At 35.1% G+C, this 16,233-nt stretch overlaps 1 protein-coding gene across 2 annotated transcripts; it reads left to right on the top strand.

Moving 5' to 3' along the window:
• Positions 1 to 2,545: 2,545 nt before the first annotated feature.
• Positions 2,546 to 16,023, top strand: LOC137490980 (uncharacterized). Of its 2 annotated transcripts, none has more exons than XM_073947858.1 (3): positions 2,546 to 2,574; positions 3,412 to 3,593; positions 12,887 to 16,023. In XM_073947858.1, exons 2-3 carry the CDS (start codon positions 3,509 to 3,511, stop codon positions 13,837 to 13,839), a joined length of 1,038 nt encoding a protein of 345 aa, XP_073803959.1. In that variant the 5' UTR covers positions 2,546 to 2,574; positions 3,412 to 3,508; the 3' UTR covers positions 13,840 to 16,023. The 2 variants fall into 2 exon arrangements, with proteins under 2 accessions (XP_073803959.1, XP_068076109.1); XM_068220008.2 differs by having other exon boundaries at positions 3,435 to 3,593.
• The last annotated feature ends 210 nt before the right edge of the window (positions 16,024 to 16,233 follow it).

Here is a 16,233-nt window from a genome sequence, read left to right on the forward strand (position 1 = left end):
CAGAAACTGTAAAAAGTATAATTACTAAAATTGTTACATGTAAGATTATTGCTATTATATTTATTAATGAATTATATAGTTATATTCAGATGAGTAAATACAGTATGTTTATAAAACCAGAACATATACACACATTATTATTATTATTATTTATTCCCATAGATGTCAGTGGCTGTTTTTTTTTTCTCTCCAACATTCTTTAGAATATTTTAGTTTTGTTCAACAGAAAAAAGAAACAGAACTTTAGAACTACTTGAGTTTGAGTAAATGATGAGGGAAATTTTCTTTTTTGGTCAATGATCTTATTGAGTTAAAATTAAGTCCCTTGAATTTGCATAAGACTCTATTGTAATTATTTGCCTTACAATCGCATAACATGTTTTATTTTGTTATGGCATGGGAAAAGCCAAAATTCAGTCAGCAACGTATACAAACTGTTCTGCTTAATTTTAAATGTTTATGTTTGATTCATTGCGGTCAGCTTTTACAACAGTGATTCTAAATGAACAATTATCTGAACATAAAGTGTATCTTAAATGGAGGATTTTTCCTTTTAAAAGCTTCATTAAATAAGTGTTGTAAGTCATGTTCATCATTTAGAATTTTTTGGCACATCTCTACATACAATACAGACACCAAATACATCTGTACATGTTCATAAATTGTATGTGCTCACTGATCAGTGTTGTGGATCCTTTTATAAGAGCCTATTTTTTTCTCTTGTAAATAATAACACTTTAAAATGTTTTTTACCATGATAATTTAAATTATCTTTTCATTTGCAACAATGTATAAACTGCCATAAGTTAGTCTCAATTTCGTGAGGCAGTGTAAATTAAATTAACATTTGTAGAGTGCATTTCCTCCATAGGCTTTTCCTTAAATCAGTAATATTATCAAGGTTTATTTTTGGAATTGTCGGTTTTGGCTTGTTTATTTGAGGTTTAATCATTTTGAACAAAACATATAAAGGGTTAGGTATAATATACCAGTTCAATCCATGGCATGGGTCAAATCTAAATGACACACAGCCTGGATCCCCCTCGATATAAACCGAACTGTTACTCAAATGATCAAGCTTGTATATTGGACTTAAAATAGCAGCAACCAAAAATGATGTATATACAGTTTATTATGCTTTTAGCAAAATAACAGACAGTAAACGTTGACCAATAAAGCAGGTAAGATTACTGCTGTTATTTATTTTTTGCATACGTTTTGTTTAACCTATTGAAGGATCATATAATCAAAAAAAAAATACAAATAAAAAGTGCATGATGTGGTCCAAAATGTGTTTGTGTGTGTGTTTGCATGTACGTGCTGTACGTTTTTTCTTATGAAAATTATATAATTTTTTCAAGTTTTTATAATTTTAGAGCATATTTCTACAGTTTCTATTATTTTAACTAAAAAGAAATAGTGTGCATAAAATGTACTCATTAAAACCGTCATAAAAGATAATCAAGCACAAACTTTGAACGTCATGAATGCAAAATACATTATCAGTGACATTGCCTTGCACCCCATGCGTTGCGACATCTCTGACAGTGAAAAGAGCTCCTCGTTCTAGTTTAAGCGGGTCACGTCTGTTTACCAGAGCTTTCCGTGCCACGGTAATTTCAGGAGTTTAAAATTCATCGTATAGACGTCGTATAGAGGTAAGGAAGACGGCTCATTAACAAATAAAAACGTTCGATCGAATGCGATGTTTAGCAGATGTTACGATCTTTCAAAGACGTCTCCGCGACGTACCTGTGCTATCTGGGCTCTCACACACACACACACACACACACACACACACACACACACACACAGATATTTAGTATTTAAAGTTAATAAAAACCTTTTAACACTTTTAAGACAACTTTGAAAAACGTTTTTAGGGTCATTATAACTATAAAGTGCCTTTTTGAGACATCAACATTTTCAATTTAACCACATAGTTGTTGTATTAATTAGACCGTAGGCTGTAAGAAATGAATTTTGGTTAAGCTCACTTTCTACAAACAAACAGCAGCATAAAAACAGGAAACAAACTTTAAATTGTGTAAACCCTGTCATGGACAAATGTTCCTGCTGCTGACAATATTATTTTAACCCTTTATACAATGTAATAGTATTTTACTCACATTAATGAGGACTATTGAACAACATGTGTTTATTAAGTGCCCTTAAGGGTTTAATTCATTAAATAGCATAATGTCATTCCATTCTTAGTATGAATATATAAGAAATGGAGTACTAGTTTTCATCAGGTAATTTGTGGCAAATTGTTTCTTGCTCGGACACTGTTACCTTGTTTACTTTTGTTAATTACGCTCATATAAAAAAACCTGAAGCATTGAGAAGTTATTTTGTTTCTGTTTATTGTTTTATTTGTTTAATTTTTTTATTATTATTAGTTTTATTGCTTTGTTTATTTTTAACAGGACAAAGTGTCCAAACGCAAAGAAAAACTAGTTAAAAAAGTTTTTAAAAAGTAAAAAAAAAAAAAAAAAGACTTTTATTTTGGTGTGGCATGTGACATCATAAGCCTGTGCCGCTCACAAGCTGTTGTGATTCAACTGGAGAAAGGTTGGTTTTAAAGCATTTACACTTATATAAAGCGATTGATTAAAGTTTCAGGTATTTCATTCAGTGCCAAATACTGTACCTGCTGTTGACAAAATTATTTTATCCCTTATACAACATAGTACTATTTAACTCACAGTAAAAGGGACTATTGTTTAAATTAGATATAAAAATAGGATAATCTTTTTGTCCCTGAGATAGAGGTAAAGTTGGTTTTATATTCACACATTTGTTCATTTAGAAGTCTCTATATTGTTTACCATGTTACTTTGAATATTCGATCAGAATTAGCCTGCCAGTATGACTTGAAATCAACAGTACACTGTTTATTTGACCATGAGAAATGTTGTACTTTGATAGTCATTGACAGCTAATATGATTTCACTATTTAGAATTTGCAAATAATACTTTAAAGAATTTATAATATTACAGGGAAAGTCTGAATGTTCAAATATAAAACCAACTTTACCTATGTCCCTTGTCTTGTGCAAAAAAAGTGCTACACATTGCTGTAAGCAGACAATAAAATAATTAAAACAAACAAAATGATTAAGAACAAACCTGAATAAAGTTTGAAAAAAAGTTATTGAGATGTGTGTAATTGGCTAAGTGTTTTATTGAAGGTTTAAGTTATTAAGTAATGTCATTCCATTCTAAGTATACATCACTATATATAATAAATGGAGTACTAGTTTTAATCAGCTCATTTGTGGCTATTGTTACTTGCTCTGACTTGCCTGATTTCGTTTTGTTAATTACTCTTATATAAAGAAACTGTTGAAACAAGTGTTGAAGAGAAGTTATTTTGTTTCTGTTCATTGTTTTATTTATTTTAAACAGGACATTTTTCTTGTTTTGTTTAGTTTAAACTGGATAAAGTGTACAAACGCAGAGAAAAACTCCTGCTGAAGTGACGAATCTCCACACTATTGTTAAGATGGCGTTTATTAAAGAGGAGAGTGAAGATGTGAAGATTGAAGAAACATTCACAGTCAAACAGGAAGATCTGCAAGAACAAACAGGTTGGTTTTCAATCTCAAAGACCAACTCAGTCATTTGATCCTTATTCAGATATATTTTAATAATAAGAATACTAAAGTAAATCCATCTTGCAGCCCTGAGTGTGCTGCCTAATTATCCTAAATGCACATAAGCACTCATTGAAAGACAGGAATGAGTTTCTTTCGTCACTTGTTCTCATGTTTTTTGTCATTCTTTTATGTATTATTAGTCTCCTATTTTCTCTACATTCTTAAGGTTATTGCTTTTCTTGTTCTCCTACTGTTTGTAAAGCGTCTTTGAGCACTGGTGCTATATAAAATAAACAAAAACAATAAATTTAAAAAGGTTTAACTGAGCTGACGATATTTGACCTACAGTATTCTCATAGAAGATATCTGCTATTACAGTGATGGTGTTGGCTTAGTACTTTTCATATGTCACGATCACAATTCCCTTTTTTTCATCAACTTCTTTATGGGTTTAAACTTGTTTCTAGTAGTTGTTACTAGTTCTCACATACAAACACCAGCAATCCATCTCAATAAAACTTTCATCTTTTTATACAAAAGGGTCATTTTATCTCTATTCATCATAATAGTTTAATTATTTTTCTTACAATAACATTTGTTTACACGTGCTCCATGTATTTACTGCTGATGACATCGACCTGGACAGATTGTGGTGCATAGATTTAGTTTATTATAGTTTTTACAACTTTTAAAACATTTGTCCATTTTTTTTTTTTTAAAGAAAGTTTGTTAGAAAAAAGTGTGTGGAAGTAGTACTTGCTTGTTATTACACACAATTTAAAATCTTTTACTAAGAAATATCTCATATATATATATATATATATATATATATATATATATATATATATATATATAAGTGCTGTCAATCGATTAAAAAAAATTAACTAATTAATCGCACTTCTAAAAAAAATAATCGTGATTAATCGCATTTAAAAGACTGAAACTTGTAATTTTGTCTATTCGAGTGTAAAATTAATGTAAACGTAAGACAAATATTATTTAAATTCAAAATATAATTCATTATTAGAATTTTTGTTTACTTGTAACACAGATTTCTTCATGTAAACAACATACCCACAATAAACCATCAAGATCCTGGCTTGACAGCCATATTTATTACAGGAATTAAAACACAGGCATGTTAATGACATTTGAATTTCAAAACAATCAATGCCAATAAAGAAAACATTGATTTCTATGTTGGATTCTAAGTGGACTGCAAAAAAATGCCAAAATACAGGCATTACAGATATGGAAAATTAATATTAATAAAGTATTGAAAATCTGTGCATGCCCTTGGATAGGTTTACCAACTCCCAATCTATAAAAGCACAAAAGCCATATATAGGAAATAACGAGAGTTGACAAATTGAAAAACTACTATTTTTTTTTTTGTTATTATTAAAATAAAATTATAATCCACACTGGAAATGTGGGTGCCTGTGTGTTTTGAGGGAGCCTAATTAATAATGAACATAACAAAAAACTGCCTGCTGACGCACACAGTTAATGTTGATTAATAAAATAAAGATAAATAATAAAAGCAATGTGTCAGAGACCCTAAAACATGTTTAACTCAACAATGAAACATCAAATGTAGCTAACAGCTTTTACATTGTCAATCAAATGAACGTAAACGATTAAAAATGCAACAAATTTTTGTTTGGGCAGAACTACAAAAATAAATGTAAAAAAAAGTTGCTTAAGTTGCACACTAGTTTGATCATGTATAAATATCATTATATTAACCATATTGTATAAATATTATTGTCACTATAAGCCTACATTATGCTGACAATCAAAAACACAATGTCATGATATCTCATGTGCTTGTCTTCTGACCGAGTGCATCTTAAAATACATGACTGACACTCCTCAGAGCTTTAGAAGCGGACATTCTTTATCATCTGTAAAATAAAGACTTGGAGGTTAAGGAAACAGCATTATAGGAGGAAGTTGCCGCGGCCTTGGTGCAGATTAAAAGTTTAAATAAGTATATGTATAAGGACAGATAGGTAACTAGATAGAATAGACAGGAATATATTGATATGTGCCCCCCTGCAGAGTGCAGACGCAAAAGCCTGCTCTCCCGCGGGTGCGAACCCGTGTGTGAGAAACAGGCGTGACTCTCGGCTATTTTGACGAATACACACCTACGTTACACAGAGCCCAACATGGAAGATTGTGATTGGGTCAGCCCAATGTCAATAAAGAAAAGAACCAATGGGCTGCAGATTATGTCACACAGGCGCTCTGTCTGGAAAAGAAACATCTCACTTTCAGAGCGTGACAGCTAACACAGCACCGTCAATCATTGAGGCAGAAAGACATGACAGTCTGCTGAGTGTTTTATGGGCCGATCAGATCATAAGAAGATGATCAGCCCGGCCCAAAAAGTACGTCGAAACAGCAGTAAACTGCGGGCTACTGCCCTGGCCACAACAGGAAAAAAAAAAACTGAGTAAATTTTTTTTTAACGCGTTAATTATTTCAAATTAATCGCATGCGTTAACACGCTAATTTTGACAGCGCTAATATATATATATATATTTATTTATTATTGTATAAATAAATGAATTAAAATATTATATTTTTTGATAGGGCAAATACAAATATTTTCCATCTGGGCCATATGAAAAATTTCTTAGCCTTTAGCCCTTTATGAGTCTAAAATTTCAGTCATAAGGGTCTTTAAAATATCTTAAAATGTCTTAAATTTAACTTGGTGAAACCTGCAGAAATCCTGGTTTAAAGTATGTCATATGGATGCCCCCAATTTTGAATATGCTGAATGAAATGGACACTAAAATAATTGTTATAAAAATTGTAGAGTAATCTAAGATATATGATGTTGTTGTGGGACGACATGAGACAAAACGAACATATTTTGAGTAGAACAATAGCATTTAGCATTGCACTGACTACAACTGGCCAACAAACTAGTCTAAAAATGACTTTTGCTGCTTAAGAAATGGATTACAGCATGCTGATGATATGCAAACATTTGAGTGTAGAAGGCTTCGCCATTTAAATTTTTTTACTTGAGACTTTTTTTTTTTTTTTTTATGAATTTTTAGATCCTAAAAACAGTTTTATGCTGCTTCGGCAATGGACGATAACAATTTACAAGGTATAACGCAAGTTTAAAAAAAGTTAAGGTTTTAAAACTGCCGAAATGCTCTGCTATACCGTTCCTACGGTGTATGTAAGTTTTTTTTTTCATTTTGTTTTAAGTTTTTCAGGACAACAGTTTCTCTAGCAGAAAAGATATCCAAAGATGCCGTTTTAAATTGTAAAGAAGTCTGTGTTTATGAAATAAATGAACGAGGAGAGATCCAGAGGTAAGAAGGGTGTGAGACTTATTTGAGGACCGGGAAGGAGATACGTGCTTACCACTCATTTGCGGGCATTATAAGTCCCGCAAATGCATAGACTCTCTAAACTTCTTGTTGTCTGAATATCACGTTTAACAACTATAGTGATCCAGCAGTATGTCCTTGTTAAACTGTCCGACGTCCACTGCTCTCTGCCTGGAGCTCAGAGGAGCACATGACAGTGTGTGGTTGTGTGTGTGTGTGGTCACGTAATGTGTGTTTTTCAGTGGACAAAGGGCTGTTCAGAAACGCTAGGTAAAACAGTGTGGATGTGGATTTTTCGTTCTAAAATGCCATTTTAACACTAAGACCTATTAATGTAAACGGGGCCTGAGTGTCTATTTTTCACAAGCAGGTTTGCGACAGGGGCGGGGCGGAGGATTGTCGATGCTGGCTCAGCACCATGTTGTCTATTGGCCATCAGTTATGGACGATGGTATCGTCTTTCGGCCCAACACTAATCTATACCATTCGGCTAACTTCCAGAAAGATAGAGTAACCAAATAGCGTTAGAGATAACAAGTAAACCAAGTCCCACTCCAGGACCGACAAAAATACCAAAAGTTTTGTGCGAGCAGAGAGAAGAACCAGCAAGCGAGCGGAGAGAAATTATCATGCGTGCGAGCGCTGTAGGCATGACCTCGCTCGCGAGAACATACATCATGCGCACAGATGATGATGATGTGCGCAAGAGAGGCTTGTTTCCTGTTTTGGGACCGGTTACATTCTTATTATTCAAATATTTATATTGATTTTTTCAAAAGTCTTCCATTTTTCCACAACACACATATTAAACAACATATTAACATGGTACATAGCTACAGACATACACCCCATACAGAAAAAGGGAAAATAAAAATAAATAAATAAAAATAGATAAAACAAGGAAATTAGGGATAAACTCTCACCTAGGATATAATAACCCCTGAGTGTTCAATGTAGGATAGGAAAGGCTGCCAAACCTCATAAAGTGTTTTTGTATAGCCTCGGATGGCGTACCTATGGTGCTCGAGTTTAAGATGTGATAACAATTCTAATATCCAATGTTTTTGGGATGGTGGGTTTGTTTTTTTCCACCTGAGAAGAATCAGGCGTTTGGCCAATAAAGAAGAAAAGGCAGGGATTTCTACGTGATTAGCTGACAGGTACATTTTTTCTGGCACTGTACCAAAAAATGAGGTCAAAGGATTAGGATCCATATCTTTATTACATTTAGATGAAAATGGTCTAAAAATATCAGTAATCTAGGGCATCCCCAGAATATATGACTCAGATCTGCTGGCTTGAAACCACATCTTGGACAAGATAAATCTGAATCACATACAAAAGATGAGTGTACCAGTTCTATGGTACATTACCAGGCTGTATCTAATATTTCTAGTCCCAGTCCGTCTTCCCATTTTTTATTTATTTGTATTTTATGTTTATATGATTTAGGGAAGTGGAGGCAGTTCTTTGGATCACCTCAAGTAACATGGACATCATATCTCTTTGATGTGGGTCCATATTTACCAATTTATCTATCCAGCATGCTTCTGGTTGGTTCAGTGAAGGAAAAAAGTGTTTTTAATGAAACTACAAACCTGACTAGACTGGGGAATCTCAATGTCTGTTCTTAACTGTTGAAATGAGATAAATATGCCATCTTTAAAGAGGTTCTTAACACAGTTAACTCTCTTGACCATAATTGGAATGCTGAAATGATTAGAGAACAAGGGAACGACAGATTTAACAAAATGGGAGCAGAAGGCAAAGCTTGTTTATTATTAAAGTGAGGTCTGAATTGTGACCATATTCTGAGTGATCCATTAATAACTGGGTTATTCGTAGAATATTGTTTACTCACTGGAATTAGAGCACAAAGTAGTGAGCGTAAAGACACTGGATTAGACGTGTTGTGCCATCAGTAACCAAAGTGGGGCCTCATCAATACAGATGTTGGAAAACCAGAATATCAGTTTGTGTAAATTGGCCATCCAATAATAGTATAGAAAATTTGGCATTGCCAATCCATCCATTTCTTTCTTTCTTTCTTTCTTTCCTTCCAAGAATTCCTTTATGCAAGGAATTTTCATATCCCAGAGAAATGTAGAAGTACAATTATTCAACTCCCTGAAAAATGACTTGGGATTAAAAACAGGCTTGGTCTGAAATAAAAACAGAAATCTTAGTAGTATTGTCATTTTAATAGAATTGATCTTCCCTGCCAAAGATAAAGGAAGGGTTGACCACTGCATCATGTCTCGTTTGACTTTGTCTAATGTCATTTAAAAATTACTATTAAACAAATCCTTATACTTACGTGTCACACTCACACCCAGATATACAAATTTATCAGGACTTACTGAAAATGGAAAGGATTGGAAGGACGTTTGCTGTGCTCTATCATTGAAAGGGAAAAGGAGATTTTTTTTTGCTAGATTGACTTTGTATCAAGAAACATTTGCAAATTCTGAAATGATTGCAAGAGCTTTTGGAATACATGTATCTGGAATTGACAGAAAAAAGTAGATCATCCGCATATAGCAGAAACTTATGTTCTTGTCCCTCTCTAAAAATTCCTTGCAAGCCAGCTGAGTTCCTTAATATGGTGGCAAGAGGTTTGATGGCAATGTCAAAGAGCAGAGGGGACAGAAGGCAGCCCTGTCTCGTTCCTCTAGAGTCATTTAAAGTAATTAAGTCCTCTGGATTGGTATTATTTTTAGTTAAATAAATAATATTAAATAAGCAACGAAGGTTGTAAGATAACTGTCCCCCTTTTTAATAAAACCAGTTTGATCTGGGCGAATTATCTTTCTCACGACTGACTCCACTCTGATTGCCAGCACTTTAGCCAGGATTTTATACATCAGAGTAAGCTGATCGGACAATAAGATTCACATTTAAGTGGATCCTTACCCTTTTTAAGAAGTACTGTTATAACAGCCGATGTCATGAAGGGGGGAGTAATTCCGAAACAAGAGCTTTAGCGAATACCTTGCACAACAGGGGTGTTAGCTTGGCAGACAACTTCTTATAAAACTCGGCCGGGAAGCCATCAGGACCTGGTGCTATTTTTTTTTTTTTTTTTTCTTCAATTTCAGAAGGTGTTAAATGTCCTTATGTCAACTGATCTAAATCACAGAGGAATGGTAATTCTAAATAATTACAGACATCCCAAGTTGGAAAAAGTCATTTCCGGGGGATACAGATTTGTGGGCGGTAGTGGATTAGTGGGTGCTCGAAGTGCGGGAGGGGGGGTTGAGCAGTGAGCGATGTATCTGTGAAGGGGGTGTGTGCGCGCGAGACGTACTTGAAGAGCGGTGGGGGTGAATTGCGCGCAACGTACCTGAAGAGCTAGTAGGGATGCAGTGGAGAGAGGGGTGTGGAACATATTTAAGGACCGGGCAGGATACGCACGATTTCCAGGAGATTATCATTCATTTGCTGGCATCTGGGAGTGTCTATGCATTTCAGGGATACTCCCGCAACTTCCGGGAGACTTGGGATGTCTGTAATTAAAAAAAGCTCACAATACATACAATTTAGTTTACCTCAGAGCTGTAAAGAGTTTTATAGAAGTTTTTTAATTGATCACTAATAATACTGCCATCATCCTTACTAACTGCTGCTATAACACCAGCTGCTGAGGATTGTTTCAGTTGGTAACACAATAACCTGGCAGCTCATTCACCATGTTCATAATGAATCTGGCGTGATCTTATGTGGAGATCCTCAAGGAGTCATTCCACTTGCAGAATAAGTATTGTCTTATGAAGCTCTTCGGAAGATGATGTTGAGTGTAGCTGATCAATTGTGTTATTTTTTTAGATGCCATTGTCCATCGCCGATGGCCGACAAACAAATTCAGTGCCAAACACTGTTACCGACGGACTTAAAGCCACTGGAAGTCTTTTATCCACTCTTGTTAAATTGTAAATGGTGGATTAACATTCAGCACATGATCACTAATAAGATGCGCCGTTATTAATAACTTTAGGTAAACCTGTCTGTTATTTTCATTCTCTCATTTTCAGCTCTTCACATTTTCGCAGTTGTAGCTCCTATCATCTGAAGGTAGAAGGCATTGACTGAGTGATTGACAGCTGATATTAACCAATCATTTGCATTCAGTTGTAGAGCAGTGAGCCAATAAGTAGAGCACAAAGGCGGGGCAAGCATTGCAGGCTTTTTTTACTTCAAGTTCACATAACAACTGTTTTAATCTGTTCCTAAGTGCTGCGTTTGGCGATTTTAGGTGCAAAGATGCATTCTGCATAAATGTCTCCTAAATCTGCGCACGCGGTGAGGATTTTACAGTGAAAACAATGTAAATGTATGCACTACAGTGAACTCCAACCGAACACTCGTCTCCTCCACCAGCTGTGGGAAAAGCCATTGTAACGACACAGATCACTGTGCCATGCCCGTAGCCAGGGGGTTTCGGTTTGTTCGAACAAACCACCCCCCATGGCCAAAAGGTCCAGAATTTGTCCTTTTTATTGTTTTATGTAATTTAATTTAATATTATATTATATATTATATATATTTATATTCAACATATATATTGTAATGAAGTGTAATTTTATATAACTTTGGCCAGTAATTAGAATCCCATTGAGCCTCAAAGCCACAATAAAGTGATGTGTTTCTTCTTCTGACATATCTTAGTGAGTGGTAACATTTGAATCTTCGATGCGACATCCGCCTTTGATACCTTACGCTTTTGCTTTCTTCTCTTGATCTGTGTTACAGATTATCTCTTGTCATCTAGTTTTATAGGCAGTCACAGGAGCTCTCGTTTCCCTTTTTACCTGTTTATACCACATCATTCCCCTTCATGTTTGTCAGTATGTTGTCGATCATTTCTGTGTATATTATTTTGCTACTCACCCTGTATGTTTCCAAGACCGCTAGTGAGTGAGCGTCTGGTTGTTTTTTGCTACGGCACTTCCTCAGCGCTCACCCGACCGGGTGTTTACTTTGACTTTTGCTTTTTCCAAGACTCGCTTCTCAATAAAGACTTGCATTTGAGCTCACTCTTTTTTTAACTCGTGACACAAGTATTTTCTTTCTCATTTGTGTTTAAAGGTCTTTAGATTTTGGCATGATGTCTAGCTTTGAGGCTGTTTTTGGTCTACTTCACTTTGTCAGACAGGTCCTATTTAGATGATTTATTGATTGCGAACGTGTGTGGTAGTAATCAGGTCTGGGTGTGGCTAGAGAACTTGAAGCAGGTGTGATAAATTAAAGTTGTTCTAATGGGATTTTTTTTTATTTCACACAAGCCAGTGTGGTTCAGTATTTTGTCTTCCATTTTAAGAATAAAAAACTTGATTTAAAAACTGCACAATGTGTTTAATTGTGTCATCATTGACTAATATTTACATTTGTTTGATGATCTGAAATAGTTAAGTGTTAGATTTCTGCATTGCATTTGTTACATGCAGATTACTAAACCAGAGAACATTTGTCATTTAAAGGTGCAGATTTAAAGCTTTATGCAGATATTATACATGTGTCATATGTCTATAAGGCAAATATTTTCAGAGATTCAGCTGTTTGTTCTAACAGGTTTACCAGTCAGGCACAGAATGAAAAAGCATTCCCCATCTGCTTTACAAGTTTTACAAAAACAAATTGTTTTGTTGTGATTACGAATATATACAAATAGAAACTGGCCATTTACAACTTTCAAATTTATGTCTCATCAATATGACCAAAATAATCTGGGAATATTCATATAAGAATCTGCTTAAATGTGTATCTGTGTAATGGACAGGAGGTTAATATGACAAGATCAATCTAAATATGATCTGCTATGTCTTTACATTTAATGTGCATCAAAATTAAGATCTGTGTAGCCAATGTTTTCACTTCCTTTTCACTGAGTTTTAATGATTTACTAAAAAGTAAACATTTTTATTTCAGACTTAATTAAAGACTACGAGGAGAGTAAAGAGGAGGAACATCATGTCAAAATTGAGGACAAAACTCATTTAGAGACTGATGGTGTGTTAAAAGTGAGAGACAAGAGTTGTTTTACCTGCACTCAGTGTGGAAAGAGTTTGGCAAGCAAAAGCAAACTAAAGACTCACATGAGGATCCACACTGGAGAGAAACCATTCACATGCACTCAGTGTGGGAAGTGTTTCAGCCACTCATCATACCTTAATCTACACATGAGGATCCACACTGGAGAGAAACCATTAACATGCCCTCAGTGTGGGAAGAGTTATAGCAAATCATCGTCACTTTATAGACACATGATGATCCACACTGGAGAGAAACCATTCACTTGCACTCATTGTGGGAAGAGTTTCTGCGATGCATCATACCTTAAAAAACACATGAGGATCCACACTGGAGAAAAACCATACACATGCGCTCAGTGTGGGAAGAGTTTCAGCAAATCTTCCGGGCTTTATAGTCACATGAAGATCCACACCAGAGAAAAACCATTCACTTGCACTCAGTGTGGGAAGAGTTTCAGCCACTCATCACACCTTAATCAGCACATCATGATCCACACTGGAGAGAAACCATTCACATGCACTCAGTGTCGGAAGAGTTTCAGCCTATCATCATACCTTAAAAAACACATGAAGATCCACACTGGTGTGAGAGAGTATATGTGCTTGGAGTGTGAGAAGACTTTTATTACAGCTGCAGAATTGAAACGGCACCAGAGGATTCACACTGGAGAAAAACCGTACAAGTGTTCACACTGCAGTAAGAGGTTTACTCACTCAGAAACCCTGAAAACACATGAGAGGATTCACACTAGAGATAAACTGTACAAGTGTTCACACTGCAGTAAGAGGTTTGCTCACTCAGGAACCCTGAAAAGACATCAGAGAATTCACACTGGAGATAAACTGTAGACATGATCAGTGTGAACTAGGGTTGGGTACCGAAACCCGGTGCCATTACAGCACCGGTACCTTGGTAACCGGTATGTACCGGTATTAAATCAGCGTATGAATTTCGGTGCTGAGGCATGGACGTGAGGGGTGCATGAAAAAGGCACATATAGGCGCTGCGTCACAGCATCACTAAACATTTAATTCTAAACAACTTTGAGGAATACCGACAGCCATATCAGGCGATTGTTATTGTCGCTAGGGAACAAACGCACGCAATGCGCAGAGTACATCGCATTCAGCCTGGAACCAGTGGTTTTCGGTGAGCGAGAGCGACACTCTTCAGATCAACATGCGTGATCACGTTCATCCAATTTGCTTAAACTAAGCATTCTAAAGCGTATTTTGCAAGCAAGGATTCTTACACAGCAACTGTCTTTACAAAAGTGCGTGTAAGGGGGAAACATGTCAAACTTAATGACACATTTGGGGGCTCAAAGGCAGAGCCTCTCTCGCGTGCTTTAGCTCCCTCCGGCACTCGCTTATGCTCGCTCCCTCTGTTTTCTTGGCACTATGCTATCTCTGTGACGGAGCTGCGCGCATCAGCTCCCCGCACTCGTCAGAAGTTGATGCCCAAATTGACACAGGTAATAAAAAGATTAAACTTCAGTTATGTTCATGTTGTGAAACACTATCAAAATGTCCACCGTTGATGATATTAGACTTCTGTTTTCAATAGCGATTTTAACTCTTAATATAGGAAGTCCTCGGCTATGCAGAGACCATTATTAATCACAAATCTAGTGTACATAATTTAACATTAGGAAATGCAGTCTTGAATTTAAAAACAGTCAGCTTTTATTCATGAAATAAACAATAAGAAATAGGACTTATTTTGACTCCAGAATAATTATGTTTTAGGAAACACTGTTAAAGTTTTCAGAAAGAATATTTTAAACGAATGGGAGAGCAAAATAAAATTACTTCAACTGTAGGCCTGTTAAAGTTTACAGGTGCAGCAATGTGCCTTGATGTACTTGAATGTTAGAAATGTGTTCTCCTACACCAGTATAATGTTACTTGTCAAATAAATGAACAAGGAAGATTATTTTGAGTTTGTTATTTAATTATCTTGTTTATGAAGACTGCAGAGTGATGCATGAAAACAAATGACTTCCAATAATGTTTTAAGTATTTTGTGATATATATGTTTAAATGTGCTCCTAAAAGTACGTGGCCCCTGCCCGCCCCCCACAGGTTAATAGTAAGCTAATGTAATTTCATAATGCAAATTTTTAATTCATGCTAACCAACAAATGATCAAAGTAAATGTATTAATGTAATACAATATTAACTGATGTTTACTTTAAACTGTAATTATATTGTTCTATTAAAATAATTTTTTAAAAATAATTTGGCAAATAAAAATAAAAGTCGTCCACCATCATTTTGTGGCTAAAAAGTGTCGATTCAGGCACCGTTTTGGCACCAGTATCGTTTTAAAAGTAGCAATTTAGCACCGGTATCGAAAAACCAAACGATACCCAACCCTAGAGATTCACTCATTCGGGGCAGCTTAAGAAACACATGGGATGGTTTCCGGTATGGTGTTGACACATGTAGCAGCATAGAAAGAGCGCTCCCATACACACTGGTATTAATGTACCAAAATGTTTTGATATCTATATATCAAAAAAGTAAATACATTGTACTTACGGTGTTCATAATGTCTTTTAGAACAATTCTGATACTCTGAAGGTGAAATACAGCTAAGGTGGAGACAGGTTTGGGGGTATGGATAGGTTTAGGGGTGGATAAAGGTGTAATTAAAGTTTAATTCGATTAACCAATCAAAAGTGCAATGTAAAAAGTAATATTCACTAAATTGTATTATGTGTCACAATATACACAGTAACTATATTGAAATAAATTAGTTAAAGCACTTAATAAAAAGGGGGATCAATCTTTTTCTTACATTTGTTTCAGTTTTTACTTTGGTGTAATGTATATGTAACTTTAATGTATATACAGAAATACCTTTTTGTATAGCACTCCATAAAAGGAATTAATTTAAAGAAAAAATCTCTGAGAGGGTATATTCATTTCCGCTGAGCACTGTGTGTGTGTGTGTTCTGCACTTATTTCTACATTAATTAGTACACTTCTCACAAATGTCTTTTAAATAAATAGTTTTGCCTTGTGTTATACTGTGCCTACACATAGCTTACTATAAATTGCAGAGTGAAAATGTATAAATGTGTTAGTTTGTGTTCTGTGGTACAAACATTTGAAAAAAAAATAACACTTTTGTCTGTATCTATGCTGCAAATGCACACTTTAATGGCTCTGATGTGAGCCATAAAACTCCTTAAGGACCAGAAATGCATTTATTACATTTAAATCATTAATATATAT

The sequence above is a fragment of the Danio rerio genome, chromosome 4 (genome assembly GCF_049306965.1).
Source record: "Danio rerio strain Tuebingen ecotype United States chromosome 4, GRCz12tu, whole genome shotgun sequence".
In the NCBI taxonomy this organism is placed as follows: domain Eukaryota; kingdom Metazoa; phylum Chordata; class Actinopteri; order Cypriniformes; family Danionidae; genus Danio; species Danio rerio.

Coding starts and splice junctions, on each gene's coding strand:
- LOC137490980 (XM_073947858.1), top strand. CDS start 3,509: ATGGCGTTTATTAAAGAGGAGAGTGAAGATGTGAAGATTGAAGAAACA. Junction 3,594..12,886: donor AGATCTGCAAGAACAAACAG/GTTGGTTTTCAA, acceptor TTTTTATTTCAG/ACTTAATTAAAGACTACGAG.